Raw genomic sequence first — 22100 nt, forward strand, 5'->3', positions numbered from 1 at the left:
ACCACGGATCGCAATCCCTGTCGCATCTCGACCAACATGGGAAGTTTCGTGGTTTCCACTCAATGGAGAACCCTCGATCGATGGATGCCTTAGAGGGAATCCATCCACGCGTCGAGTGGATGGACGCGTACGTCGACAGCGACATGGGCACTCCATGAGCCTCACCAACGCCATTATGCGTCTCTGGAAGGGGCTGAAGCCAGCCTCAAGTCCTCGACCACAGCCATACTTAACCGGTTAACCCAAGTCCATCTAATATCGAGATTCCCATCACCTTCGGACAACTGTTACTCGTAAACCCCCCATCTCAACTAACACTAACACCGACCAATGATGCGTCTCCCGGCCCCCTCTTGGACCTTCTGGTCCACGGCCCTCCTCTTCACCACCCCCACCACAGCCTTCCTCCCCCTCCGCACCCGCCAAGCCGAGGACATCGCCGCGGCCTTCGACTGGGCCTCCATCACGCCCACGCCCGACTTGCAGTACCATCCCTGCTATGACACCTTCCAGTGCGCCCGGCTGCGCGTGCCGCTGGACTGGTCCAAGGAGGCCGGCTCCAACGCCTCCTCCTTCTCGTCCTCCTCGCCGGGCCCCTACGCCGCCATCGCCATCGTCACCCTGCCCGCCACGGTCCCCGTCACCGACCCGGCCTATGCCGGGCCCATCCTGATCAACCCCGGCGGGCCGGCCGGCTCGGGCACCGACATGGCCCTGGGCCTGGCCACCGTCATGCAAGGGCTGGTCGACGTCCCCGGCGTGCGCCACTACGACCTGCTCGGCTTCGACCCCCGCGGCGTCAGGCTCAGCACCCCGAGCGGCTCGTGCTATGCCAGCCAGTTTAACCGGGCTATGGATGCGGTCGCGCTGCGCGGGATGCCGACCGCGCTGAGCGAGCAGGGCTTGCAGATGCGGTTTGGTATGAACCGGGCTGTGGGCGAGTTGTGTGATGGGGACGTGTTTCGGCATCTGTCGACTGCGTCCGTGGCGAGGGATATGCTGGAGATTGTGGACCGGAGTCATGAGCTGGTCGTGAAGGCTAAGGGTGCTGCCGGTTCGAATTCGACCGCGAGCGCTTGTGGAGGGAACGGGGAGAAGCCGAGGCTGCAGTACATGGGCTTTTCGTATGGGACTTTCTTGGGGAACACGTTTGCTTCCATGTTTCCGGGGAGGGTTGGCAGAATGCTGGTGGATGGGGTTGTTGATGGCGCGGACTACACGGCGGGGGTAAGTCTTAAGCGATGGAGTTCTCGCGTGTTGCACTGCGATGGAAAACTAACGGACGCAGACCTGGGAGAAGAACATCGGGGACGCCGACGCTTCGGTCGACATCTTTTACCGCACCTGCTTTGATTCCGAGGCCTCCTGCCCGCTCCGCCAGAGCAGCGATACTAGCTTCACCGATATCCGCACCCGCGTCGACGCCCTCCTTAGTAGCCTCCGGGAAGCCCCTGTCATGACTGTCTACAACGACCGTGTCTACACCATGACCTCCTACCTCCTAGGCGAAAAGATCCGTACCTCCCTCTACGCGCCTATCCAGAACTACGAGCCCCTCGCCATCTCCCTCGCCGAAGCTCTCGTAGGCAACTTCAGCTCGATCCTTGCCGACCAGGTTGTCATGGGCTTCGACCTCCCCTCCAGCGTCTGCACCGAAAGCTCCGCCAGCGACCCCGCCGACCCGCCGCAGGAGTACAACTTCGCCAGCGAGGTCTCGAGAGGCATCATCTGCGGCGACTCGCAAGCCTCCGCCGGCGAGCGCGACCTCGCCTGGGCTGCCGACACCGTCGCCCGCATCACCAACCAGTCTTCCACCATCGGCGAGGCCTGGACCAACATCCCGCTCGCGTGCGCCGACTGGCCGTTCACACCGCCGTACGCCTTCGCCGGACCGTTCGGTAGCAAGGCGCCCGATAACAGCAGCAACACCCCCGCTGCGCCGCTGCTGATCTTGTCCACCAAGACGGACCACGCCACGCCGCTGGAGAACGCCTACTCGCTATCGCGGCTGCATGAGGGCTCGTCGGTCGCCATGGTTGATGCGGTGGGCCATTGTGCGCTGCTGGCTACCACGAGCTCGTGCATCTATGGTATTGTGCAGGAGTACTTCCACACGGGTAAAGTGCCTGTGAACGGGACGGTTTGCGAGGCCGAGTGTGTGCCGGAGATTCCGTTCAAGGCTTGCCCTGGGTTACCGTAAGGGATGGAAAGGTCGGGGATAATAGTGAATAACAGGAAAAAGTAGTTGCAATATCGGGAGGGATGGAGAACATGGACAAGAAGAGCTGTCATGGTCGGTCGATCCCGCTCAGGCATTCGATTCGCGCAAAATGTTTTATTAAAATAGAAATAAGCTCATTCCAGAGATTGTGTAATTATTCAATAATAGTGGCTGGTCATAACGCTATTATATCAACTATTAACGTACCGAAATATCAGCATGCGTAGGAGCATATAGATCATGGAATTAAACAAGATCTAAATACTCCAAATACTGGTATTGCGAACTCATAGGTATTAGATGTTAGCTTCGTGGCGCAGAATGTGGGAATCAAGACGAGGACAAAACCACAATTCCAAGCACCCCGCGATAAAATATCCCAACTAGCACGAAACTTCACAATGTTTGTACCTCTATGCCACTTGCCCATGAGTTTATATCCCCCTATCCCTTATGTTCGCTGTTAGCAAATAAGCATGCCTATCTTCGTATACAAGGAACTAAGACCCCAACATAAAATAGCATCCACCCTATTCCCAAGTCAGGGAGGCAGAACGCTTTCGTACAATCACTTAACGACAAATATGTACGGGCCTCGCCTTACTGCTGTTTATTTATTATCCATAACCTTCACTCAGTACACATCACCTCGAATCAACTCCAGCCCATTACAGGGGAAGCTGGACTTGTTTGATGTTCCTTTTGACTACAGCAGTAAGTTCACTACCCAGGCGTCTATTCTCGTTCACGAGTTCCCCCATCTTCGCTAACACTTTACGCCCTGTCCAGCCTACTAAACTACCCTGAACAACCCTACCATGTGCACGACCATTAGCTATCACACCAAAACGAGGCGTGCCTCGTGCGGCACCATCACTGAGACCAAGAAGCCTCGCAGGGTGCACCTCCAAGTGTGGCCCGGTCAAATAAGGCGAGAGCTTGGCCACAGTATCGTGAACGAGAGACGGGTTGTCACTCCCCATAGAATGGGGTAAAGTCTTGCAGGGTTACAGTAATAGAGAAAGGAGAAAAATACGAGTCCCTAGCCCCGGTGTTCAGTGGCGGGTTACTCAAGCGGCGTGCAAGTCAATACTCCTCCAGTGATAAGCAGTGGGTTGAGGATTCACTCCAAAACTGACTAATGCCTTCATGGTCGACAAGCAAGGCGGTGTTCATGTATGGGTTTTATTAGCCGCAGTGAAGGATTCTTCCTAAAGTACCTTGCAGATATTTATTACCTCACAGTCAGACTTAGCGTGTTCGCCGACGCGACCCAACATGCCATGTGAGTAATAGGTCGGGCGATCATTCTGAGAGGTGGACTTTATAACCGCGTCCCAGAGTCGATGAGGGGTCCCCTTCTGGCAACAACTTCTCATCAGCCACTCATCCTATTAACGAGACATCCCCCGTTTTCATCCAACACCACAATCTGACCATCTCCCAAACACCCACCCACCATGTCTGACAACACCAACACCAACCCCGACCCCCAACCGCCGCAAACCGCCTTCGGCCCCCCCAACCGCTACGTCACCACCCACGACCCCGCAACCCGCCAGGCCGTCTTCACCACCGCCCTCCCCTCCCCGGTCCTAGGGTCCGGCATTCCCGGCACGCCCGGCGTAGCCATCTTCGACGCCTACAAAACCGTGGTCAGCCCCGTCATCATCACCAACGAAGCAGACCTCAACGCCATCAAATCCCCATCCCAGCTCCCTCCTCCTTCAGACACCACCACCACCACCACCACCACCACCACCACCACCCCCACCCCCGGCACAGACTCCGATGCACCATGGTTCCCCGCCCCGCACCAAACCCTCCTCCGCTACACCGACTGGGCTCCCGGCGCGTCGGCGGAACTGCACCGCACCGAGACGCTGGATATGGGGGTGGTGGTGGCGGGGAGCATGGAGGTGCGGCTGGATTCCGGGGAGACGAGGATCCTGAAGGTGGGGGACACCATCGTGCAGCGGGGCACGATGCACGCGTGGCGGAATCCGAGCCAGACGGAGTGGGCGCGGATGGTGGTGTTTTTGGTGGGGGCGGAGGAGGTGTTGGTTGGGGGGGTGCCCGTGGGGGGGGCGATGGGTTAGTTACATGTAGGGGAGGTGGTTTGGGTTATTTGGGGAGGGAGGAGGGGGAGGGAGAGGGGAAAGGAGGAGGGGGGGGGAAGGGGGGGGGGAAGAGGGGAGGGAAGAGGGGTGTCTGTCCAGGGTATGAGCTTGAGGCGGATCGGGCACAATATGAACTGAGATATGCGGCACGAAGCGTGTGAACGTGAACGTCGAATTCCTTCCCCGTCTATCTGCCTGAAGCCCTATGCTTCTTCTATGCGTGCCCTGCCTGATATGCTTGGTATCTAACAATTAAAAAAAAGTTCCTACCCAATTATGCTATGCAATGCTCCTCAAGCGACCGTCTTCTCGTCCGACTTGCGGCTCTTGAACAACCCCTTGACCCCGGCGATAACCTTGTCGACAGCGTTGAAGAGGGGACCGAAGCCGAAAGTCATGCCCTTGATGCGGACAGTGTAAATAAAGAAATAAACAAGCCTAGTTGTACTGTTAGTGTCTGATCCAGAAGCCATCTTGGTTAGGCACTCAAAAACTTACATCCAGTTGGTGACGCAGAAGACCAGGAAGATGCCAAAGTTGCGCCACTTGGTGTCGGGCGAGATGCCGAGCGTCTCCAGGTACTCGGAGCCGTCGACGTACGGGCAGTAGCCGCAGTTGGCCGTGTCCTCGGGGTTCATCAGGTACCCACGCCCCGCCTCGCGCACGAAGTTGTTGGCGAACTCGAAGCAGGTCTGGCCGGAGGGCGGGTTGAAGTAGGCCGCCTCATGGGGAGCGCAGTTGACGGTCCGGGCGGCCAGAGTGGCGGACAGAACACCCGAGACCCAGTACGAGCTGGGGTTGAGCCAGTAGAGCTGGGAGATGTTAGTTATTATTCACCCTGTGACCCGGAAAGATATTAAGGGACTTACCCAGTACTTCCAGAAGACGTTCATCTGGGTGTACGGCACCACGACACCGTTGAACAAACAGAAGATAACCAAGAAACACGGCAGGATGTTGCTAATGACGGTGAAGCTGGGCGCCCAGGCACAGATCCACTGACCCCAGCTGGACTGGAACAGGAAGAACAGAAGCGTCATGAGGAAGACATAGCCCGCGGAGGGCGCGTCGTACGGCAGGCCCGTGGGAAGGTACCACAGCAGCCAGTACAGCACGGCGGCGACCAGCGAGCCGGGGATCTCGGAGAGCACCTCGGCGGTGCAGAAAGCGACCCAGCCGTAGATACGCGAGGGGTGTTCGCGGGCCTGCCACAGGGCGAGGTTGGTGAAGAACTTGGGCAGCACAGCGTTTAAGACCTGTTGTGGCTGTTAGCTCCCCGCCGTGGATAAATACAACGAATGGACTTACAGTAGCAGGAATCATGATGATCAAGAAGCTCGAGAACATGGCGTTCTGGAGATCCGCCGCGGTGTTGCCAAGTTTCCAAAAGGTGAAGCCGTTGAAGATGCCGATGACAACGGCCGTGAACAGGCGGCCGTAGATGTAGGACGGATCGCGCCACTGGCGGACAAACATGCGTTTCGTGACGAGAGTGATCTGGGTCATGACGGGGGCGGCGAACTCGTGGAGGACTTCGGGAGATGTCTCGGTGGACTGGGCGGCGGTGGCGGCGACGGCCTTGGTGCGCTCAGCCTTCAGCTCCTGGATCTCGGCGAGCATGGCCTTGTTCTCGGGCGACCCGCGCCACTCGTTGGGCCAGTTGATGCGCGTGCCGTCGGGGCGGCGGCCACCCTTGATGGCGGTCTCGAGGAGGAACTCGGCGACGTTGCGACCAGGAGGGCAGTGCACGCCCCGGTCGGCGAAGTACTGTACCACAGCGCTACCATCCTGGCCGACGGGGCCAAAATAGATGGTGTTGCCGCCAGGGTTGAGAGCGAGGATCTTGTCGAACTCCTGGATCAGGTCGGACGACGGCTGGTGGATGGTGCAGATGATGGCTTGGCCGGCGGCGCACAGCTTGCGGAGGAAACGGACGATGGAGAAGGCGGATTGGGCGTCGAGGCCGCTAGTGGGCTCGTCGAGGAACAGAAGCAGAGCGGGTCTGGCGGCAAGTTCGACGCCTATGGTGAGGCGCTTCTTGTGTTCTACACCGAGAGAGCTGATGATGGCGTCCTGGATCTCGTTGAGCTCAAGCAAGTCGAGGACCCTGTCGACGTAATCCAGCTTCTCCTGGCGCGGGATGTCGCGACTCTGGCGGAGAAGGGCCGAGAACTCGATGGCCTCCCGAACAGTGGCGCTCTCCTCGTGCAAGTCCATCTGCTCGACGAAACCGGTGCTGCGCTGGAAGTCGCTGCCTAGGGGCTTGCCGTCAACGAGCATGTTGCCGCCCACTACACCGACGGTCTGGCGCTGCGACAGAGTGTTGAGCAACGTGGTCTTGCCGGCGCCGCTGGCTCCCATGAGGGCGACCATGACTCCAGGCTTGGCATAACCGTTGACACCGTTGAGCAGACGCTTAGGGCCGTCCGGAGTTGGTACCGTGTAGGTCACGTCCTCCCAGGTGAAGACCCTATCGCTTCCCGTGAGCCCCTTGAAGGCACGGTCTTCGGCACTGGACGTCACTTCGCTAGACGAAGAGTTCCCAGAGACGTTGCCCTTCTCTTCGTCGGCGGTGGTTGGCTTGATCTGCTTGGCTGTCCGCTTGGACCCCTTGAAGACGAGGGCGCCGCCGCCTGAACCGCCAAAGGACATGACCTCGGTGGCTATAACGGTGACAAGGAGGTACAGAACCGAGAAGGCGATGACGACACCGAAGTTGCGCCAGAGATTAGCCCGGCTGTAGCCAAACTGAATGCCGACGTAGTCATCTCCCAGCACGTTGGTAGTTCCCGTCCCAGCTCCTGGGACCGCACAACCCTGGTTCTCGGGCAGAATGCCAGGCCCCTGCGGCACCAAGTTGGCAGGGGCACATTCCATCAGGCGGTTGTGGAACTCGCTGGACATGACACCCTCGAAAGAGTAGCTGAGCTGTGTGGGAGTTAGCCCTGACGTTTCAACACGGGTACAGAACCTTTTAGAGTGGGGGAGCACTTACCGGGTTGATGTGTGCAATCCAACCGAACCAGATCTTCTGCGATAGCAGAACGGGCTTGGAGATGACGTAGCCGGTGTAGATGACCAGCAGGTTCAGGGCCATACCGGAAAAGCGCACAGCATCATCCATGGACGGCGACATGGCCGCCAGCATGCGGTACAGGGCCGTGATGCAGAAGGTGGTCGTGTACATGAACAGAAGCTGGATGAAGAACTTGCCGGGGTCCAGGTCGAGGCCAGTCATGAAGAACAAGAGGATCCCGAAGATGACTACCTGCGCGACGAGGACGGGCAGGTCCACGAGAGCGCGGGCGAGGGTGACGGCGCTGGGCCGGTAGAAAGCGTATTCCTTGTGGCGAGCGACGATGGCGCGGCCGGAGACGGCCTTCATAAGCTCAGCGAGCTGCAGCCAGCCGAGGAAGACGATGGCGAAGAAGATGGCACCGCCGCGCGCGAAGCTGCCGATGGTGGAAGCGGGAGAGTTGTAAAAGAGGGAACCGACGATGAGACCGTTGCTGATGATAGTGAAGTACTTGGAGTAGAGCTCTGTCTTGTTGCCCCAGATGAGCCAGAGCTCACGGAGCGCGCAGGCCAGGACCTGCTTCCAGAAGGGGATGGTATAGTTGGAGCCCGGCATCACGCGCTTGGACTTTTGCTCCTTCACCGAGTCCTTGAACGTCTGCATGTCGGCGTGACCGGTCTTCTCGAGGTGCTGCTCGAAGTCGCGGACATCAGCAAGGAGCTTCTGGTAGGTGGTGCTCTCCCGGAAAGCCTTTTCGAGCTCTTCGGCCGTCTTGGGGCAACGGGCCTCCCACCCCTCGCGGAATTGCCTCGAGGCAACGTCGCAGATGGAAGTGAGGAAATCGGGAGTCGTCTGTCGCGGCGGTGCGTAGAATCCGAGGTCCTCAAAGTACTTGCGCGCCTCCTTGGCAGGCCCCTGGTAGAGCATGCGGCCCTGGTCAATGACCATGACCTTGTCCATAAGCTCGTAGATGCCCTCGCCGGCCTGGTACAGGGTGGTGAGGGTGGTCCGGTCCGAGACATCGGTCATGATGCGCAGCGACTTGGCGTAGTCGAGTGCGGTCGACGCGTCGAGACCCCTGGTGGAGTTGTCCCAGCAAACAATGGTGCTCTTCGTGGCAAGGGTCTCGGCAATGCTGACACGCTTCCTCTCTCCTCCGGAAACGCCGCGGACGTAGGCATTTCCGACGACGGTGTTCTCGGTGTGCTTGATGGCAAACATGCGCAACAGCGCGTCGATGATGGTTCCGACGTCGCCCCTGAGGTTCTTCCTCGTCTTGTTAAGAAGGGAAAACCTGAGGGTCTGCCCGACCGTCAGAGTGGGCATGTGCTGGTCATCCTCGGCGTTGTAGACCACCTCGCCACGGTACCGCTTGCGGGCCTCGTCAGCGGGAATGCCGCTGTACGACACGTCACCCTCGACAGCAGCATATGATTCCCTATCGTTGGCGATAACCTTGAGGAAGGTGCTACACCCGCTTCCGGGCCGTCCAAGCACCATCATCATCTCGCCATGGCGCACAACACCGGTGAAGTCGTTAAGGAGGGTCCGGAGCTCGCCGCCGTGGCCGATGCGCAGCGCCGGGATGAATCTGCAGAGGTTGTTGTACAAGTCGGGGCCAAAGGTGCCGAGGATGGCCTGGGGAAGTGTGTGGACGAAGGTGGCACCGCTGGCGACGCCCTTGACAGTGAGGTTCTTGAAAACAACACCCAGCTTCTTGGCCGACTCGCCCGACGCTGTCCGCTTCTCGAGGTGGCCGTCCCGCATGAACTGTTCAAGGGGAAATTCATCCTCATCAGTGGTCGTCGCATCGTTGACTGAATCCGCATCTGAGTCCTCCACTCCAGCTTCCACGTCCGGTTGACCGGCGGTAGCCTTCGACTTGCCGCTTGCGCGGGATGCCACGCGCCGGAAGAAACCCTCTTTAGTTGATTTGTGGGAGGCTGCGGCGTTGGACCGGGTATTGGTGAGTTTAGTGGTGAGTTCGCGCTGAAGTTCTTCGAAATCCTGCATGGCCGCGCGTTGGCTCACCGGCCCGCCCATGTCCCGCTCACCCCATATTCCCTCAACTTCGGGGCTGGGTGGTGACTTGGTGGCCTCGCCAGATCCGGCTGCGTTTTGAATTTCTGGTGCCGCTTGGGTCTCATCCTTGTGGTGGAGCGTCTCGGGAAGGACACCTGCTGCGCTCCGTCGCAGGTTTTCTTCGGTGGATTGTCCCCACATGGTGGCGGTTGGCGGTGGGATAAAAAGCTTGAAAAATTATGAATGAATAAGTCTGTAGCGTGGGGGTAACTGGAAATAAACACAACAAACAAACGGCAAGTGATGGCCCCCAGGTGGCAGTCAGTGCTGCAGAACCTGCACAGACGGGATAATGTGAACCTTTGTCAAGGCCACTTGGGGGGGATCGAGGCTCTCCGTGTTGACCAAAAAGAACAAGCCGAAAGCTAGAAGGATGTTGCACCTTGATACTTATAACCCAACCTTGATTTCTCAGCAGGCAATGGCGTTTTTACCCTGTCCACAATTGCAATTCACCCAGACATGCATGCACGACCCATGCAGTGCCTAACATACAAGGGTCGGCGGTCAGCATTGCATCCTGAGGTTCCACGGCGCTGGCTCTCTGAATCATCAAATGGAGATAAGGAACGGAGCCGGGAATCGAGATTTCAGCACAGGCGCGCCCTGAAGCAATGATTCACCCTGGCTCATCCAGTCACAACTGCAGTTCCCGACCCGCACTTGCCGTGTTGGGTTGCGTGGGCAGTTGGGATGCCCTGCCAAGTACAGGCCAAGCCCATGCCGAAGACAAGGACCCCATGATTGGTGCCTCCTGAAACGTCACTTTCAAAAAGCCGACGTGCACCGCTTCGAAGCTTTGTCGAACGAAGCCTCCGCTGACTGACAGAAAAAGGGAGAATAAGGCTGCCTACTGGGTGAATCTTGTGTATGGTCTCACGAAACTCCTCCATCTGGTTAGAGAGTATCGGCGTTAGGCTTTAAGCTATCAAAGATCATGCTTGGCTCGACGGGGGTCTGACAAATGGGAACGGCATCTCCTTCGAAAAAATCGGTCGGTTCTTCATCCGGCCGACCCCCTTATTTGCACGGAGTGAAATTTTAGTTGCACGGAGTACAGGAGTACTACCAAAAAGGGCGGTATACCACCCAATAAGTTGTTAGTGCCTTTGGACCTTTTTCTGCCAAGACCTGGCCCAGCTTCCAGCTCGAGTACAGCACTTATACAGTCGCTAACCTTCACCCCGACCTAAAAAGAGGAGGGTAACTTAACTGGTAGCAAGGTGATTTGGATGTAATCTGGTCAGTTTTACTCTAATTAATTTAATTTTTTTAAAAGTTTTAGCTGGAGCTGCTTGAGGTGAATTGTATTGTAAGTGTGGGAGTTTGAGGGGTGAATTGTCCCTGGTCACGAGTCACGTGCTAGGCTGAACTCCCCGCCAAAACTTTGGGACGCTTTACCGAGTTGGGCCTAGTCACTCCGTGCACCTAAGATTTTACTCCGTGCAAATAAGGGGGTCGCATCCGGCGCTCCTCCAAATTATAAATCACAGCCGTCCCCCTAATCTTCCACCAGCGGTTCCCCCACTTCGTAGTGGGCTGCTCATAAAGGACGCCCAAAGTCCGAACGGCAAAGCAGCAAAGCTTCCCCCAAATCCACTAGAATTACGAAGAGAAAAAAGGAGGGCAGTGATCCACTCGGAGTTAACTGGCGGTGGGGAGTCGGGTTTCTCTTGTTCTCCGCGCCCAGAAGCCCAGAAGCGGAGAGAGCGCTGATCATCGCGCTCACCGTCCGCGTCTTTTCCCCATCTTTCCCGTCTTGGCTCGCCGGTGTCTTGGTTGTCTTGCACGTTCTTGTCAGCGTGCACAACCACAGTGTTGTGCAGCCTGCGAATGGCAGACTGACGGGGAACTCAAGGGTTGTGGCGCGGAATCACGAAGCGACCCCGCCGAAAACGGGCGCTGCGGGTGGCTTCCGCCGCTAGTCATGGCCCGCTCAGAAATGACAAGGACTGATTCGTCCATGATTCATCGGCTCAGAATGAAATCATCGACTAATTTCACGGAGGGGTGGGCGAGAAAGGCTTGGCCAGATGAGGGATAAAAGTGGGGACTCAACGCCAAAACCAGAACATGCACGGCAAGTGGACTGCAGTGTGATGGGCCGCAGCGCGATTTGGAGACTCGACGACGTCGAGGCCCGACTTAGGGTGGGGACCGATCACCGATGGAGGTCGGGCACGGCATTAACGGAGAAAAGCTGTATGCCCGAAATCAATGAAGCTTACACAGTAGAGAATAGATGAGTAGAGGAGAATAGAGTGCCAGCGAGGCGACGGCAATTGAGACCGAAAGGACCCGGAAGCGATAAAGCCTGAGACATGACAGAAGAGAAAAAAAGGTCGGGGAAAGGGAAAAGGAAAAAAGAAAACATAAATCGACATTCTTCCTAACCACCTTGGGTTGGGTGAAAGGGGACAAATTCTAACTAAGGACGGAGTCAACTCCGAGAACACATCGCAAAACCAATTGCTAGTGTTGCATGGGAACGGGCACGCATGGCCGTCGGAGCTTCATTCCTACAAACGGTGAAGGAAGACCATCCATTATCAAGAAGTAGCCTATAATGAACAACCCTTCATCATCCTTTGATATACATGCTAAGCTTTTGCGAGTACTGCCTCCCAGTACTCAGGTTTGTAAGAGGTGGAGACACATTCTAATCGCACTTTGATTGCGAGCCAACCGTAGACTTCAAGTTTACCGTGACCACGACGACAATCTGACAATTACCTGTACCTGTCACATTGTAACAGCCAGCTCCAGCTCGCCGCGGGATGGGAATAACACATATCAAGACCTCCATGATGCAAATGGTCGCTGAGCTAGCTGTTGTGGAGACTAGGTATGTTGGGCTCAGTAACTGATATGGCTCTGTTAAGTCTCATAATGAAAAACAATCAAGGGGTGCTCGAGCCGAGACCTTATCTAGGTAGTACTCGACTTCATCTATCAACACCAGTCAAATTCGTGCTGACATGTCGCCGGGCGTTGGAACCCCCCAACCAATGATTGCCTTACTCACCTCATCACGAACGAAAGAGCAGACAAAAAACAGACGTATTATACTCGTCTCCTCTTTTTTATTTTTTTCTACCAGTACTGACACTCCGACTAATACTCCAGATTAATCCTTGGACCTATCACTCCCATTCTGCATCTTCAACATCTCCCTCAACGCAGCCACCTCGGCCTCCTGCCGGGCGAGCCGAATCCTCAAATCATCCCTCTCCCGCGTCACCTCCTTCACCTCACCCTCCAACTCCTCGATCCGGTCGATCTTCTTCTGACGGTACCGCTTGGCCGCGAGGTTGTTGCGATGCCGCCGGTCGACGACTTCCGGGTCGACGTCATCTCCCGCTGCGGCTTCCTGCTGCTGCTGCTGCTGCTGCTGAAGCGCCGCTGCCGCCGCTACGGCCGCCGCCGACGAGGAGGCTGCGGCACCATGATGGCTGCTGCCACCGCCGCTGCGCTTGGTGACGCGCCCGTCGGTGGTGTGCGAGAGCGAGGCTCCTGCCGGCCGACGTCCCGGCTTGGAAGGGGGACCTTTTGTCTTGGGCAACTTGAGACCGGGGATGAGGAGGGACCCGCCGTCCGGGCTGGGCGCCGTGGGCGAAGGAGACTGGAGGTCGGTGGTGGCGGGGGTGTTGGTGAACGATGTGGTGGCTGAGCTCAGAGGGGGGTTTGGCAAAGAGGATGATGCTAAGGGGAAGAAGTTGTTGTTGTTGATGTGGTTGTTGTCATTGAAGAGAGGCGTGGAGAAGGCGTCGAGACAAGGTGCGAGATCGAGGTCGAAGTCGAGCTCGGGGGAGGAGAAGTTGGAGTGTAGTTCTGCCCCTGATGCGGTTGCGGCTGTGATTGAAGCGTTATCGACAAAGTCGAAGGTGCTGGCTGCGGCTTGATCCCAGGTGAGGTGGGTCAATAAGTCAAAGTCATAACTGCTGAGACTCGGCTGCAGGGTATCGCAACTAGGCGCGTATCTGGGGTTGGAAGAAGTTGAAAGAGAGACGAGTGCAGCATATTCCGGTGACGACTGCAGTTCCCATTCTTGCACGGTGGAGGGGCGGGCCCCTTAAAACAGAGGCCGAATGCCTAGAAAAGGGTTGGGTAAAACGGGGGCTTGCGTGATGCAAGTTTGGGTGTTGGAAAGGAAAAGAAGGAAGGATCGCGAAGAGAGGGTGGCGGGAATGCCATTTTGTAGAATGAGTGATTGGATAAAGCCACACCCTCCGTTTGTGCAGTGGCCAACCCCGCCTTTCCCCGAAAGGCACTGCCCACCAGGGTCTGTGCTTCTTTCCCCCCAAGCCAGCCTCTTTTGCTCTCCACCGCCTGTCTTGGTCTCACTGCCGCAAGCCACGCGAGCTGAGATGGGCTTCCTGCAAACGCGGTTCTCTCCAGCCACAGGCGAAGGAATGCACGATGTGACAATTGAAGCTGACTCGGATTGTCGCGGTAATTAAACCAGCTCATCATGCATGTCGATTGTGAACTTATCTCTTGATCGGGGAGCGGGAGCGGAAAGTCGGAGAGGCCGATACCATCCATCCAACGACAGTTAACGGCTTTCTCTTGGATGTGCCTTTCTTTTTCCCAATCGGGATGGCCCTCGAAATTATTTGAGACACTGGAACGACCTCTCTCCAAAGAAAGCTAGTCGGCGTTGCCGATGCAAGGAACGTCACCGCCGCACCGACGATACGATGGACTTTTTGGGCGGCTTGATATGATCTAAATAATTCCGCTGAGACGAATGCCGTGACCGAGCTATGGGTGGGCTGCATGATACATTCAGTAACTGAGTATTCCACGATCTGACAACCCGGACACTAGGTACCTCTTCCACACACGATTGGGAACAGAACGCGTTTACAGCACCCCGTCGTCAAGTCACACCTAAACATAATTGTTCCGTACACCCACCCGCAACTCATCCATCAAGCCGGCTTTGGTATCTCGTGATCTTTACCCCTTAGATACCCTCGGGAAACTGGGTGTTCAGAGCATCCTCCTCAGGATCCGGGGTTTTGCATTTGGGTTCGGTCTCGACAGGACTAGGAGTGTTTTGGGGATCCTTGACCTCTTGTTGGCTTCCGGTGCCTCGAGAATCCGACTTGGTTAGCTGAGCCCCGAGGATAGGACGCCCGTCGGCATCCCGGTTCCCCTCGAGGTCCAGCCACTCGGAGTAGATCTGAAGGGCGGCGTACCGATCCCGTGCGCCTTGCTGTCCCTCGGTGTCTCGCGGGCGCCCCTCCAATCGGCGTATTGCGGCCCTGTACACTTCTATCATGGCCCGGCGCTCGATGATCTTGTTGAGTCGGGCGAGTTGACCGGCGGAAAGGTTGGCGCCAGGGAAATCTCGGGCTATGGCCGCAGCCGAGTCCGAAAGAGACTGGCTCGGGGAGCTCTGGGGATCCTGGCCAGATTGAACAACTGGTGCGCTATTTAATGGCATAGTCAATGGGTCGGGCCCAACCGCCGGGATGGGGAGGTAGAAGGAAGAGCCAGGCTGACAGTCCGCGGTGGGTTGGACAGGCAAAGGGGGTCGGGAGGATGTTTTGCGATCCCGTCGCCGCCGTGTCGCACAGGGTGGGCATTCTTTTATCCCACACAAGCGGCCGCGACATCTCCAGAAACTCTTCCAGTACGCTACGTTACTGCCGCAAGTGTCGCACCGGAACGGTAGGTCGGTTGAGTCGATGAGGCCTTTGGCCCACCGAGTGTGACCGCAAGTATCACGCACACCGGCGCAAGCAGGTGTCCGGGTTTCAGGCTGTGGGCGTGGGTTTGGGAACCCTGAGTCAGGTACCGAAGCACAAATTCCCAAATGGCTGAGGTTCCCGCAAAAATAACAGGTCGCCATCCCACATCTCGAACAATCGAACGAGATTCTTTGTGGTCTCAGTTCGGCCGGCCGGGGGTTGAGCGCCTGGCAATAGACGTTTGCGCAGCGTGTGTCGCCCACGGTCTCCCATCTTCTCGCTATGGCGTCGAAGTATGCATAGACGTCCTTCGGTAAAGTATGGGGGTCTACCGGCAAAGGCCGGTCGCAGCAGGTTGGAGGAGCCGGGCAGTCAGTCGCGATGGAAGTCCGAAAGTACAGCTCGAGGCACGGGTAGCAGAAGAAATGTTTGCCCGTCGCGCACAGCTGGCCGCCTGGGAGTGGAAAAGACTCTATGCACAGAATACACAGCGGGTCGGCGAGCTGTGGTCCTTGTCCCTGCTGAGGTTCGCGTTTGGACGAGCCATCCCGTCCGCCAGCGGGCAAGAGCAGTCGTGGCATGGCAGAGGGAGACCGGGGAGAGCGCGTATGAGGAGAGCTACCCGGGGCACCCGGCGGCGGCAACCATAGGTTTAAAGTCTGGAATTAATGATGCTGAAAGCTTGGTTCGTCGAGTTTGGCGATGGGATGCCGAAGAAAGTGTGTTCTAGGGGGCGGCAACTGGACGGTCGGACATTGTTTCTCTCTCCAAGAGCGTTGACAGCCCGCATCTTGCCGGCGTTTTCACAGTAGGTGGGTGGTATCTTGACGGACACAAGCTGCAGCTGCTGTCTCGATCGACAATGCTCCTGCACATCGGTAGTAACAAGTCGGGGCATGACAACGTGGTCGGGGAGAAGGCAGGGGCCATCTACAGGGGTGAGAGAGCCTTGAATATATGTACTCTGTGTGAGTGCGAGAGCGCGCTTTCCATCGCCGGTTAGGTCTAAATCTGAGCTTTCCAAGCCGGTGATAACCACTCCTTGTGGGCTTAAGTTTGTTGGAGCATGCCTGGTGCCAGTGCTGCGGTCATGTTGACTTTGCCCTGTCGGTCCAATCACGGGTTGTAAATGCAACAGCAGTGAGAGACCCCGCACCGTCGCAGCAACGCGACAACCATCCTGGAAGGAACCAACCCGACAGCTCCAAACTGCCCGAAAGTCAACAAAACGACACAAAACCTCGAGGCCGTCAGTTAGCCAACCCTCCCAACCACGACACCGGCCGCCCAAAACACGAGCGCTCCCAATCCTAGGCTCACCTTGTCAGTTGCCTACGATCAACGAGCCGTCTCCCAGCAAACCCACCGACAATGTCAACACCAAACCCCGCACCGACCTACAGCGACTGCGTCTCGTCCCTGCGCACCTCGCTCTCCTTTCTCGAATCCTCCGTCACAACCCTCGGCACAGGCGTGCAAGACTTTCCACGCCTGACCTCCGTCCTCAAGACCGTCCGCGTATGTTTCCCCCTCCCCCCTTTTCCCCGCCATGCATGCTCCCTCCCACTCCAACTCGAACCCCCCCAACCCAAAAAAACCACAAACCACAAACTAATAACCCCCCTTCCTTCCCCTACCACACAGCACTACGAACTCATCCCCCAACCAACCCTCGCCGCCGCCGAGTCCTCCCTGCGCGACGAGATCGGCCCCTTCGTCGCCCTGCTGCTCGACCGCGCCGACAAGCACCTGGAGCGCCAGGCCCGCCGCATCGAGACCCTCAAGGCCCGCGCCGACCTCAACGCGGGGCGCCTGTCGCGGTACCCTAACGAACAACGACAACAGCAGCAGCTGGGGTTCGGGGCTGGGGTGAAGGGGGCGACGGCGCGGGGGAAGGCGCCTGCGGGTGGGAGCGGGAGTGGGAGTGGGAGTGGGAAGGGTAGGACGTTGGATGGCGGGGCTGCGCTGCGCGCGAAGGTGGTGAGGCAGAGGAAGGAGGCGCTGCAGTATAGTGTGGAGAGGCTCGAGTTGGAGGTGTTGCAGAAGGAGAGGGAGTTGAGGGTGAGGTTGGAGCAGGCGTGAGGGGTCGTTGGGGTGTTTGACGGGATGTGATGTGATGTGATGGGCGGGTCGATCGATCGACTGATATGGTTGGGCGCACACGTGGGATCGAGGCGAACAGCGTGATGGCGCTGATGCTCAACCACGATGATGGCTCCATGGTATGGGGATTATGATGATGACGCGATGGGAGACTTTGCGCCAGGGGATGTTGAGAGGTATTGTTCGGCGCGCTTGACATGCCGGATGAGAGCGCCCATGTGGGGGCGTAGACTCCGCGAAGGAGAAGCTGCAAGAGCAAGTCCGGCGCCGCCACCGATCCGCGCCGAGAATCGACCAGCGATAGTGACCAGCGATAGGGAAAGGCTTTCCATCCCACCCAGTCCCCATAAGTCTAGGTAAACTTTCCGCCAACGTTCAACAATCGCTAGCAAGGACGGCCTAGATGGCGGTTAGGGTGGTGGTGGGATAAGCGGCGCCGGGTGACTGGCTCTCTTGATGGTGACACGGGTGTTGGATGTGGTCGGTGAAAGATTAATATCCCTAGGCAAGCCTCGAGGGACGTGTAGCCGCCTACATGGGAGGCATCGGACGGTGGATGCCGGGCGTGCAGCAGCGGGAGGGTCTCGGACGAAAACTGCCGCCGCGGTGGGTGGGCATCGGGTCTCATCCCGCTTTAATCTAACTCTGTAGCTGAATCAAGGGAGATGTTGATCTGCTCATGTCTTTTGTGTCTCGGGTAGTTAACCCCCGGCACCAGCGATAATACTAAGTTCACCACAAGATTTGTAGCTTGGTCATTCTGGAGGACTTGAATCATCACGCAACGACAGGCTCAAAAAGAGCCTGTGCAAAGTGACCCCGGGCTAGAATAGTGTCACATACACAAGTGGTACATCGAAATAAACAGGGGCTTGGAGAATGGAATCCGTCAAAAGGGAAACAAAAACATAACAAAACAAAACCAGTTTAACAGAACCCCAGCCAAACCAAAGCCAGTCAGACCCGCCCAAAAAAACGACCACGATTTTAGACCTCATCCAACGTATCCCAAGCCAAGCCCAGGGCAGTTCGCAGTTGTCGGCGCGTGATGTACGCCGCTGCTCTATCGTGCCCCGCCGCGGTGACCCCCCTCATCGGGTCCACGTGAAACAGAGGGCGACACCAACGGCCCGGTCCGCTCTCACCGCGGACGGTTCGGGCTTCCGCTCATGTAACGCCGGATGGGGTCGATTCGGTTGTAGGGTATATAGAAAACGTCATCCAGACGAGAGAAGAAATTAGAAAGAAATCATCCACATGGTATCATGCGTTTTGCCCTGGCGTCTTCCATTGCATGGACCCGCAACCGCCCGTCCGCCAAACGCCTGCCTACCCAGACACACAAGCTTTTGCGCCCTAGACTATAATAGGATGAGATAGTTGCTGGGCGCAATGCCTGTCTCGCCCGTCTCCTTCCGTGCTTGCCACCACCTTCCGCTGACGTCGCTGACCTCGAGGATCTCGTGCTTCGAAAAGGAAATCTCGTTGGCGTCTTCGGGATTCGCCTCATAGCTGTAGATGGCCTTCGCGCGGTACGGGTATTCTGTGGGCGGCACGATTTCCGCGTTGGGGTTCTCGGGGTTGGGGGGCGCTGCCTTCTGGGCGGGCGGCGCCGTGTAAGCCGGCGGGACCGACGCTGCGGCCATGCCGCCAACGGGCGACGGGTTTTCGAGACCATTGAGCTGGGCTGTATACATTTGGGGAGGCTGCACTGATGTCGAGGTTTCGGGCCTGCGGCCGCCGTAGGCACCCGACATGGTCTGGCGGTTCGCCGTCGTCGACTCCTTGGCGAGGGCGAACGAATCGATGTAGGCGCGGGGAACGGCGGACGGAGCAGAACCGAAATAGAAAATCCAGACGATCTGAGGGCACACAATCAGCATTCGGTTCGTTTGCATCAACGCAAAACAGGCAAACCTACGGTCACCATCGACATGAGAATGAAGCCAGCAGCCGAGGCTTCTTTGGCGGGCTGGGTCTCATGGATCAGCGAGTTAACCGATGACGTCGTGAGCACCAGGCCGCAGCCGAGATAGCCGACGAGGGCGACATGATATGTTTGGGCGCTATCCGACGCAACGACGATGGATATCCCAATGATGAGTCCGAAGTAGAAAACCAACGCCCAGTACGCGAAGAGCGGGAATTTATCGGGGACGGCGCGCTGCGCGAGGATTGTCGCGACGAACGAAATGATCCATGCAAGCTGGGAGGCAACGTTAGCAACTTTCTCGCCAGGCCAGGCGCCGTGTACGCGAAGTGGGAAACTCACCGACGCGATCGAAATCGTCGCGAGCGCAAATGGGTCCCCAATAATATTCCCGCCGCTGATGCGCTTGCGGCCATACTGCGGTCGAGAGTATTCCATTTTCCTGAGCGATGGGGAGTGGAGCGATCCGTAGCCGGGCATAAGTGCGTGTGTCGCGCGGTGGCAACTCAATTGACGCAAGGCTCTCCGGTGTGCATGGAACAGCCAGTCGTCTAATGCAGGTGCCGCAAAACTGGCTCGAGGTGTTCGTCAGGGGAAGCTGCAGGGAATGGCTCGGGTGGGGTTTGGACGAAATGTTCGGATCGATCGATGTTGTCAACCTCGAGAAGTCGCAAGGAACGGCTCGGTGTCAATCGCCTTGGCGGCGGGGACCAAGTCAGAAGAAAAGAATGACGGAAAGAGGACGACGTTGCCGGAAAGAAAGAGGCTCGTCTCGAAGCGGCAATCAAGCGAACGTGGTGAAGTGGAATGAGAAATTGAAGCCGGCAATTCGGGGGGTGCCAAAGGACTGGTGGCCTTAAATGAGGTCGGGTTTGGTCGAATGGATCGTGTCTAAGGATCCCTCGGGTGTCGTGGTTTGTCGCTCCAGATCAAGTCCCAAAAATTCCCAATGCTCATCAAAGCCGTGCTGCCCTGGTCGTCCGAATCACTAGCCCTGTCTGTGTTCTTAATGTCGCAACCGCAGTACCCGCCAGCGTGCTTCAATCGACGACTGTGAAGCGTCGTGTGTTGGAAAAATCGAGGGCTGGGCGTGGCAAGGTCGGATGTGCCGGCGATGCGTAGGGAAGGCGTCGAGAAGAAGCGAAAGGGTAAAATGCCGTGAGAAGAGGAGACGGGGTGGTAAATGGGTTAATGCGGGATGGAAGGGAGGAAGGCTCAGGGAGGCAGCACAGCCAACTTGGGGCTGCGGAGCGGGAAGGATGGGATGATTTGAGTGGACAAGGTCGGCCAGGGGGGAGGGTGGAGGGCGGATACGATGGGACCCAACGTGCCAACCTGCAAAGTTGAGGAGGGGTGGAGCGTGCGCGTTCCTGCTGTGCCCTTGAGCCAAGGACTCCAGTTGGCTGGACCTGAGCAACCCGTCGGGGTTTGCCCAAGCCGCGACACTTGCAGCACTTGCAGCCCGGCTCCGCAGGGCATTCCTGCGTGTGCATTTACATCCAGTGCAATGCGCGTCACTCGACATTTTTGAAGTTTGGGTTTTTGGCTTTGGTCTACTCCGTACGAAGTACGGTACCTCGGTTTTTTCTGTGGAGCAAACGAATGGTCACTTCCCCTACCTTGCATTCGCTTGAGTACCTGACCTCGTTCTGTCAGCAACATGCCCGAAAGCCCAGAGTCCGGTTGCCTGACCTGGGGAAGAAGGTCAGGTACTTTTAGCCAGGGCTGGAAGCTGTCATGCGGCGGTCAGCTCAGCGGCTTTCCCACCCGCCCGCATCACTAGATAACTCATCGAGCTCAGCTTGGCCGTATTCGGTATGTCTCAACCCATGACAGTTCACTCGACATTCTGTTGTCGGGCGGGCAGGTCTCCGACCAAGGCCGACGGGGACCGTGAGATGCCATGGGATGAAGAGGGGAGGCCCGGATCCGCTGCCAGTGCCCCACAACGGGAGAGACCGGGAACAGGGCCGTTGGCAACTTTGCGCCAAATATGGAAACCCGTCGACAAAAACATCACGGGCCTGAATGAAGACACGCACGCCAAATTGAAACGAGACATTCGGTTGAGCTGTTATCGAAGCAAGAGCCCATGACCGGGTCGAGTTGTGAAGGGGGTTGACTTCCTCCATGATTCGGTTCGCTGCGACGGTTGGAACCCGTCCGCAACCCGTCCTGGTTTGCTCGTCTTGATTGGATTAAAATTCAAGCTGCGTGGGCGTTCGTTCCTGGCGCTGGCCTGGGCCCCTGACCCCTGGCATCTTGGCAACCGCAAACGCCTTGCCCCGCTTGGATGTGTTTCAAAGTTTCACAGGCTCCGCCCCAAAGCGCCAACCGACTGGCATTGGACCACCAGATGGTCGAAACACCATCCCAAGGGGCAGGTTGACTGGTGACACGGACATCGCGGGATCTTCAAGGAGGCCAGCCAGTTTGTGTCATGGTCTGTGCCCCGGCGGCGCTGGAACAGAGCTGTCCCTCCGCAGCTGCAACACACCACCACGACGCGGCCGAGGTGCATTGGTGTGTTTCACAACCTTGGAACGATCCCGTCAGGTTCGTTCAGGTTGCCCGTGATCAAAAAAAGCGATTGCTGGCTCCAACTCACCACATGCCGGCCAACAACGAAAGCAACGCCATGGTGAGATCGCCATATTCCCAAGGGATGGAGGGGTCGCCATCAAGGTCCACTGTGCTGGCCTCTCGGTCGGGTCCAACCACAGTTGCAGAGGTCAAACCCGATCTCATCGATCGACAGTCGGCAGCTGTTCCTGCATTCACCCCTCCACAACCATTGAGCTCAGCGCCAACGAGCCAGCGATGTGGAAATATCGAAAACCAAGTTCAGCGGTGGTGGTTCGTAAGATCTTCATCGAGCGCAATTATTAATTCGCGAGTCCATGGTTATTGAAAAACTTGTCCTTTGTGG

The 22100-nt window shown here is 57.4% G+C and overlaps 7 protein-coding genes across 7 annotated transcripts; 3 read left to right on the forward strand and 4 right to left on the reverse strand.

Annotated features, from left to right (window-relative positions):
* Positions 1–333: 333 nt before the first annotated feature.
* On the forward strand, positions 334–2200 carry B0H64DRAFT_421103 (TAP-like protein-domain-containing protein; the record flags this gene model as incomplete). Its single annotated transcript, XM_062805513.1, has 2 exons — positions 334–1227; positions 1289–2200. 2 exons carry the CDS (start codon positions 334–336, stop codon positions 2198–2200), a joined length of 1806 nt encoding a protein of 601 aa, XP_062653761.1.
* A 1481-nt stretch (positions 2201–3681) lies between these two features.
* On the forward strand, positions 3682–4574 carry B0H64DRAFT_447316 (uncharacterized protein; the record flags this gene model as incomplete). Its single annotated transcript, XM_062806988.1, has 2 exons — positions 3682–4315; positions 4543–4574. 2 exons carry the CDS (start codon positions 3682–3684, stop codon positions 4572–4574), a joined length of 666 nt encoding a protein of 221 aa, XP_062653762.1.
* B0H64DRAFT_479279 (ABC-2 type transporter-domain-containing protein) lies at positions 4407–9774 on the reverse strand. The gene is made up of 5 exons (XM_062808294.1): positions 7337–9774; positions 5650–7269; positions 5211–5597; positions 4840–5153; positions 4407–4779 (listed from the first exon to the last, which is right to left on the reverse strand). Exons 1-5 carry the CDS (start codon positions 9578–9580, stop codon positions 4635–4637), a joined length of 4710 nt encoding a protein of 1569 aa, XP_062653763.1. The 5' UTR covers positions 9581–9774; the 3' UTR covers positions 4407–4634.
* Positions 9775–12566: 2792 nt separating this feature from the next.
* On the reverse strand, positions 12567–13490 carry B0H64DRAFT_332578 (uncharacterized protein; the record flags this gene model as incomplete). The annotated part of the gene is made up of 1 exon (XM_062801058.1): positions 12567–13490. A coding segment is annotated over one exon (924 nt), but the record flags the coding sequence as incomplete, so codon positions are not given.
* A 706-nt stretch (positions 13491–14196) lies between these two features.
* Positions 14197–16114, reverse strand: B0H64DRAFT_61315 (uncharacterized protein). The gene has a single exon (XM_062808511.1). The coding sequence runs from the start codon at positions 15717–15719 to the stop codon at positions 14409–14411; it is 1311 nt and encodes a 436-aa protein (XP_062653765.1). The 5' UTR covers positions 15720–16114; the 3' UTR covers positions 14197–14408.
* On the forward strand, positions 16115–17279 carry B0H64DRAFT_61307 (DASH complex subunit Spc19). Its single transcript, XM_062808510.1, has 2 exons — positions 16115–16656; positions 16783–17279. The coding sequence occupies exons 1-2, from the start codon at positions 16510–16512 to the stop codon at positions 17218–17220; spliced, it is 585 nt and encodes a 194-aa protein (XP_062653766.1). The 5' UTR covers positions 16115–16509; the 3' UTR covers positions 17221–17279.
* A 1323-nt stretch (positions 17280–18602) lies between these two features.
* B0H64DRAFT_332502 (high osmolarity signaling protein SHO1) lies at positions 18603–19609 on the reverse strand (the record flags this gene model as incomplete). The annotated part of the gene is made up of 3 exons (XM_062801051.1): positions 18603–19103; positions 19163–19447; positions 19514–19609. The coding sequence occupies 3 exons, from the start codon at positions 19607–19609 to the stop codon at positions 18603–18605; spliced, it is 882 nt and encodes a 293-aa protein (XP_062653767.1).
* Between the last annotated feature and the right edge of the window lie 2491 nt (positions 19610–22100).

The sequence above is a fragment of the Chaetomium fimeti genome, assembly GCF_033439085.1.
Source record: "Chaetomium fimeti strain CBS 168.71 chromosome Unknown B0H64scaffold_14, whole genome shotgun sequence".
NCBI lineage: Eukaryota > Fungi > Ascomycota > Sordariomycetes > Sordariales > Chaetomiaceae > Chaetomium > Chaetomium fimeti.

Excerpts from the sequence above, each read along its gene's own strand:
- B0H64DRAFT_479279 (XM_062808294.1), bottom strand. The coding sequence starts at position 9,580 with ATGTGGGGACAATCCACCGAAGAAAACCTGCGACGGAGCGCAGCAGGT. Across the intron at positions 5,598-5,649 it reads TCATCATGATTCCTGCTACT|GTCTTAAACGCTGTGCTGCC; the intron begins GTAAGTCCATTC and ends CAGCCACAACAG. Across the intron at positions 5,154-5,210 it reads ACGTCTTCTGGAAGTACTGG|CTCTACTGGCTCAACCCCAG; the intron begins GTAAGTCCCTTA and ends AACATCTCCCAG.
- B0H64DRAFT_61315 (XM_062808511.1), bottom strand. The coding sequence starts at position 15,719 with ATGCCACGACTGCTCTTGCCCGCTGGCGGACGGGATGGCTCGTCCAAA.
- B0H64DRAFT_61307 (XM_062808510.1), top strand. The coding sequence starts at position 16,510 with ATGTCAACACCAAACCCCGCACCGACCTACAGCGACTGCGTCTCGTCC. Across the intron at positions 16,657-16,782 it reads CCGTCCTCAAGACCGTCCGC|CACTACGAACTCATCCCCCA; the intron begins GTATGTTTCCCC and ends CCTACCACACAG.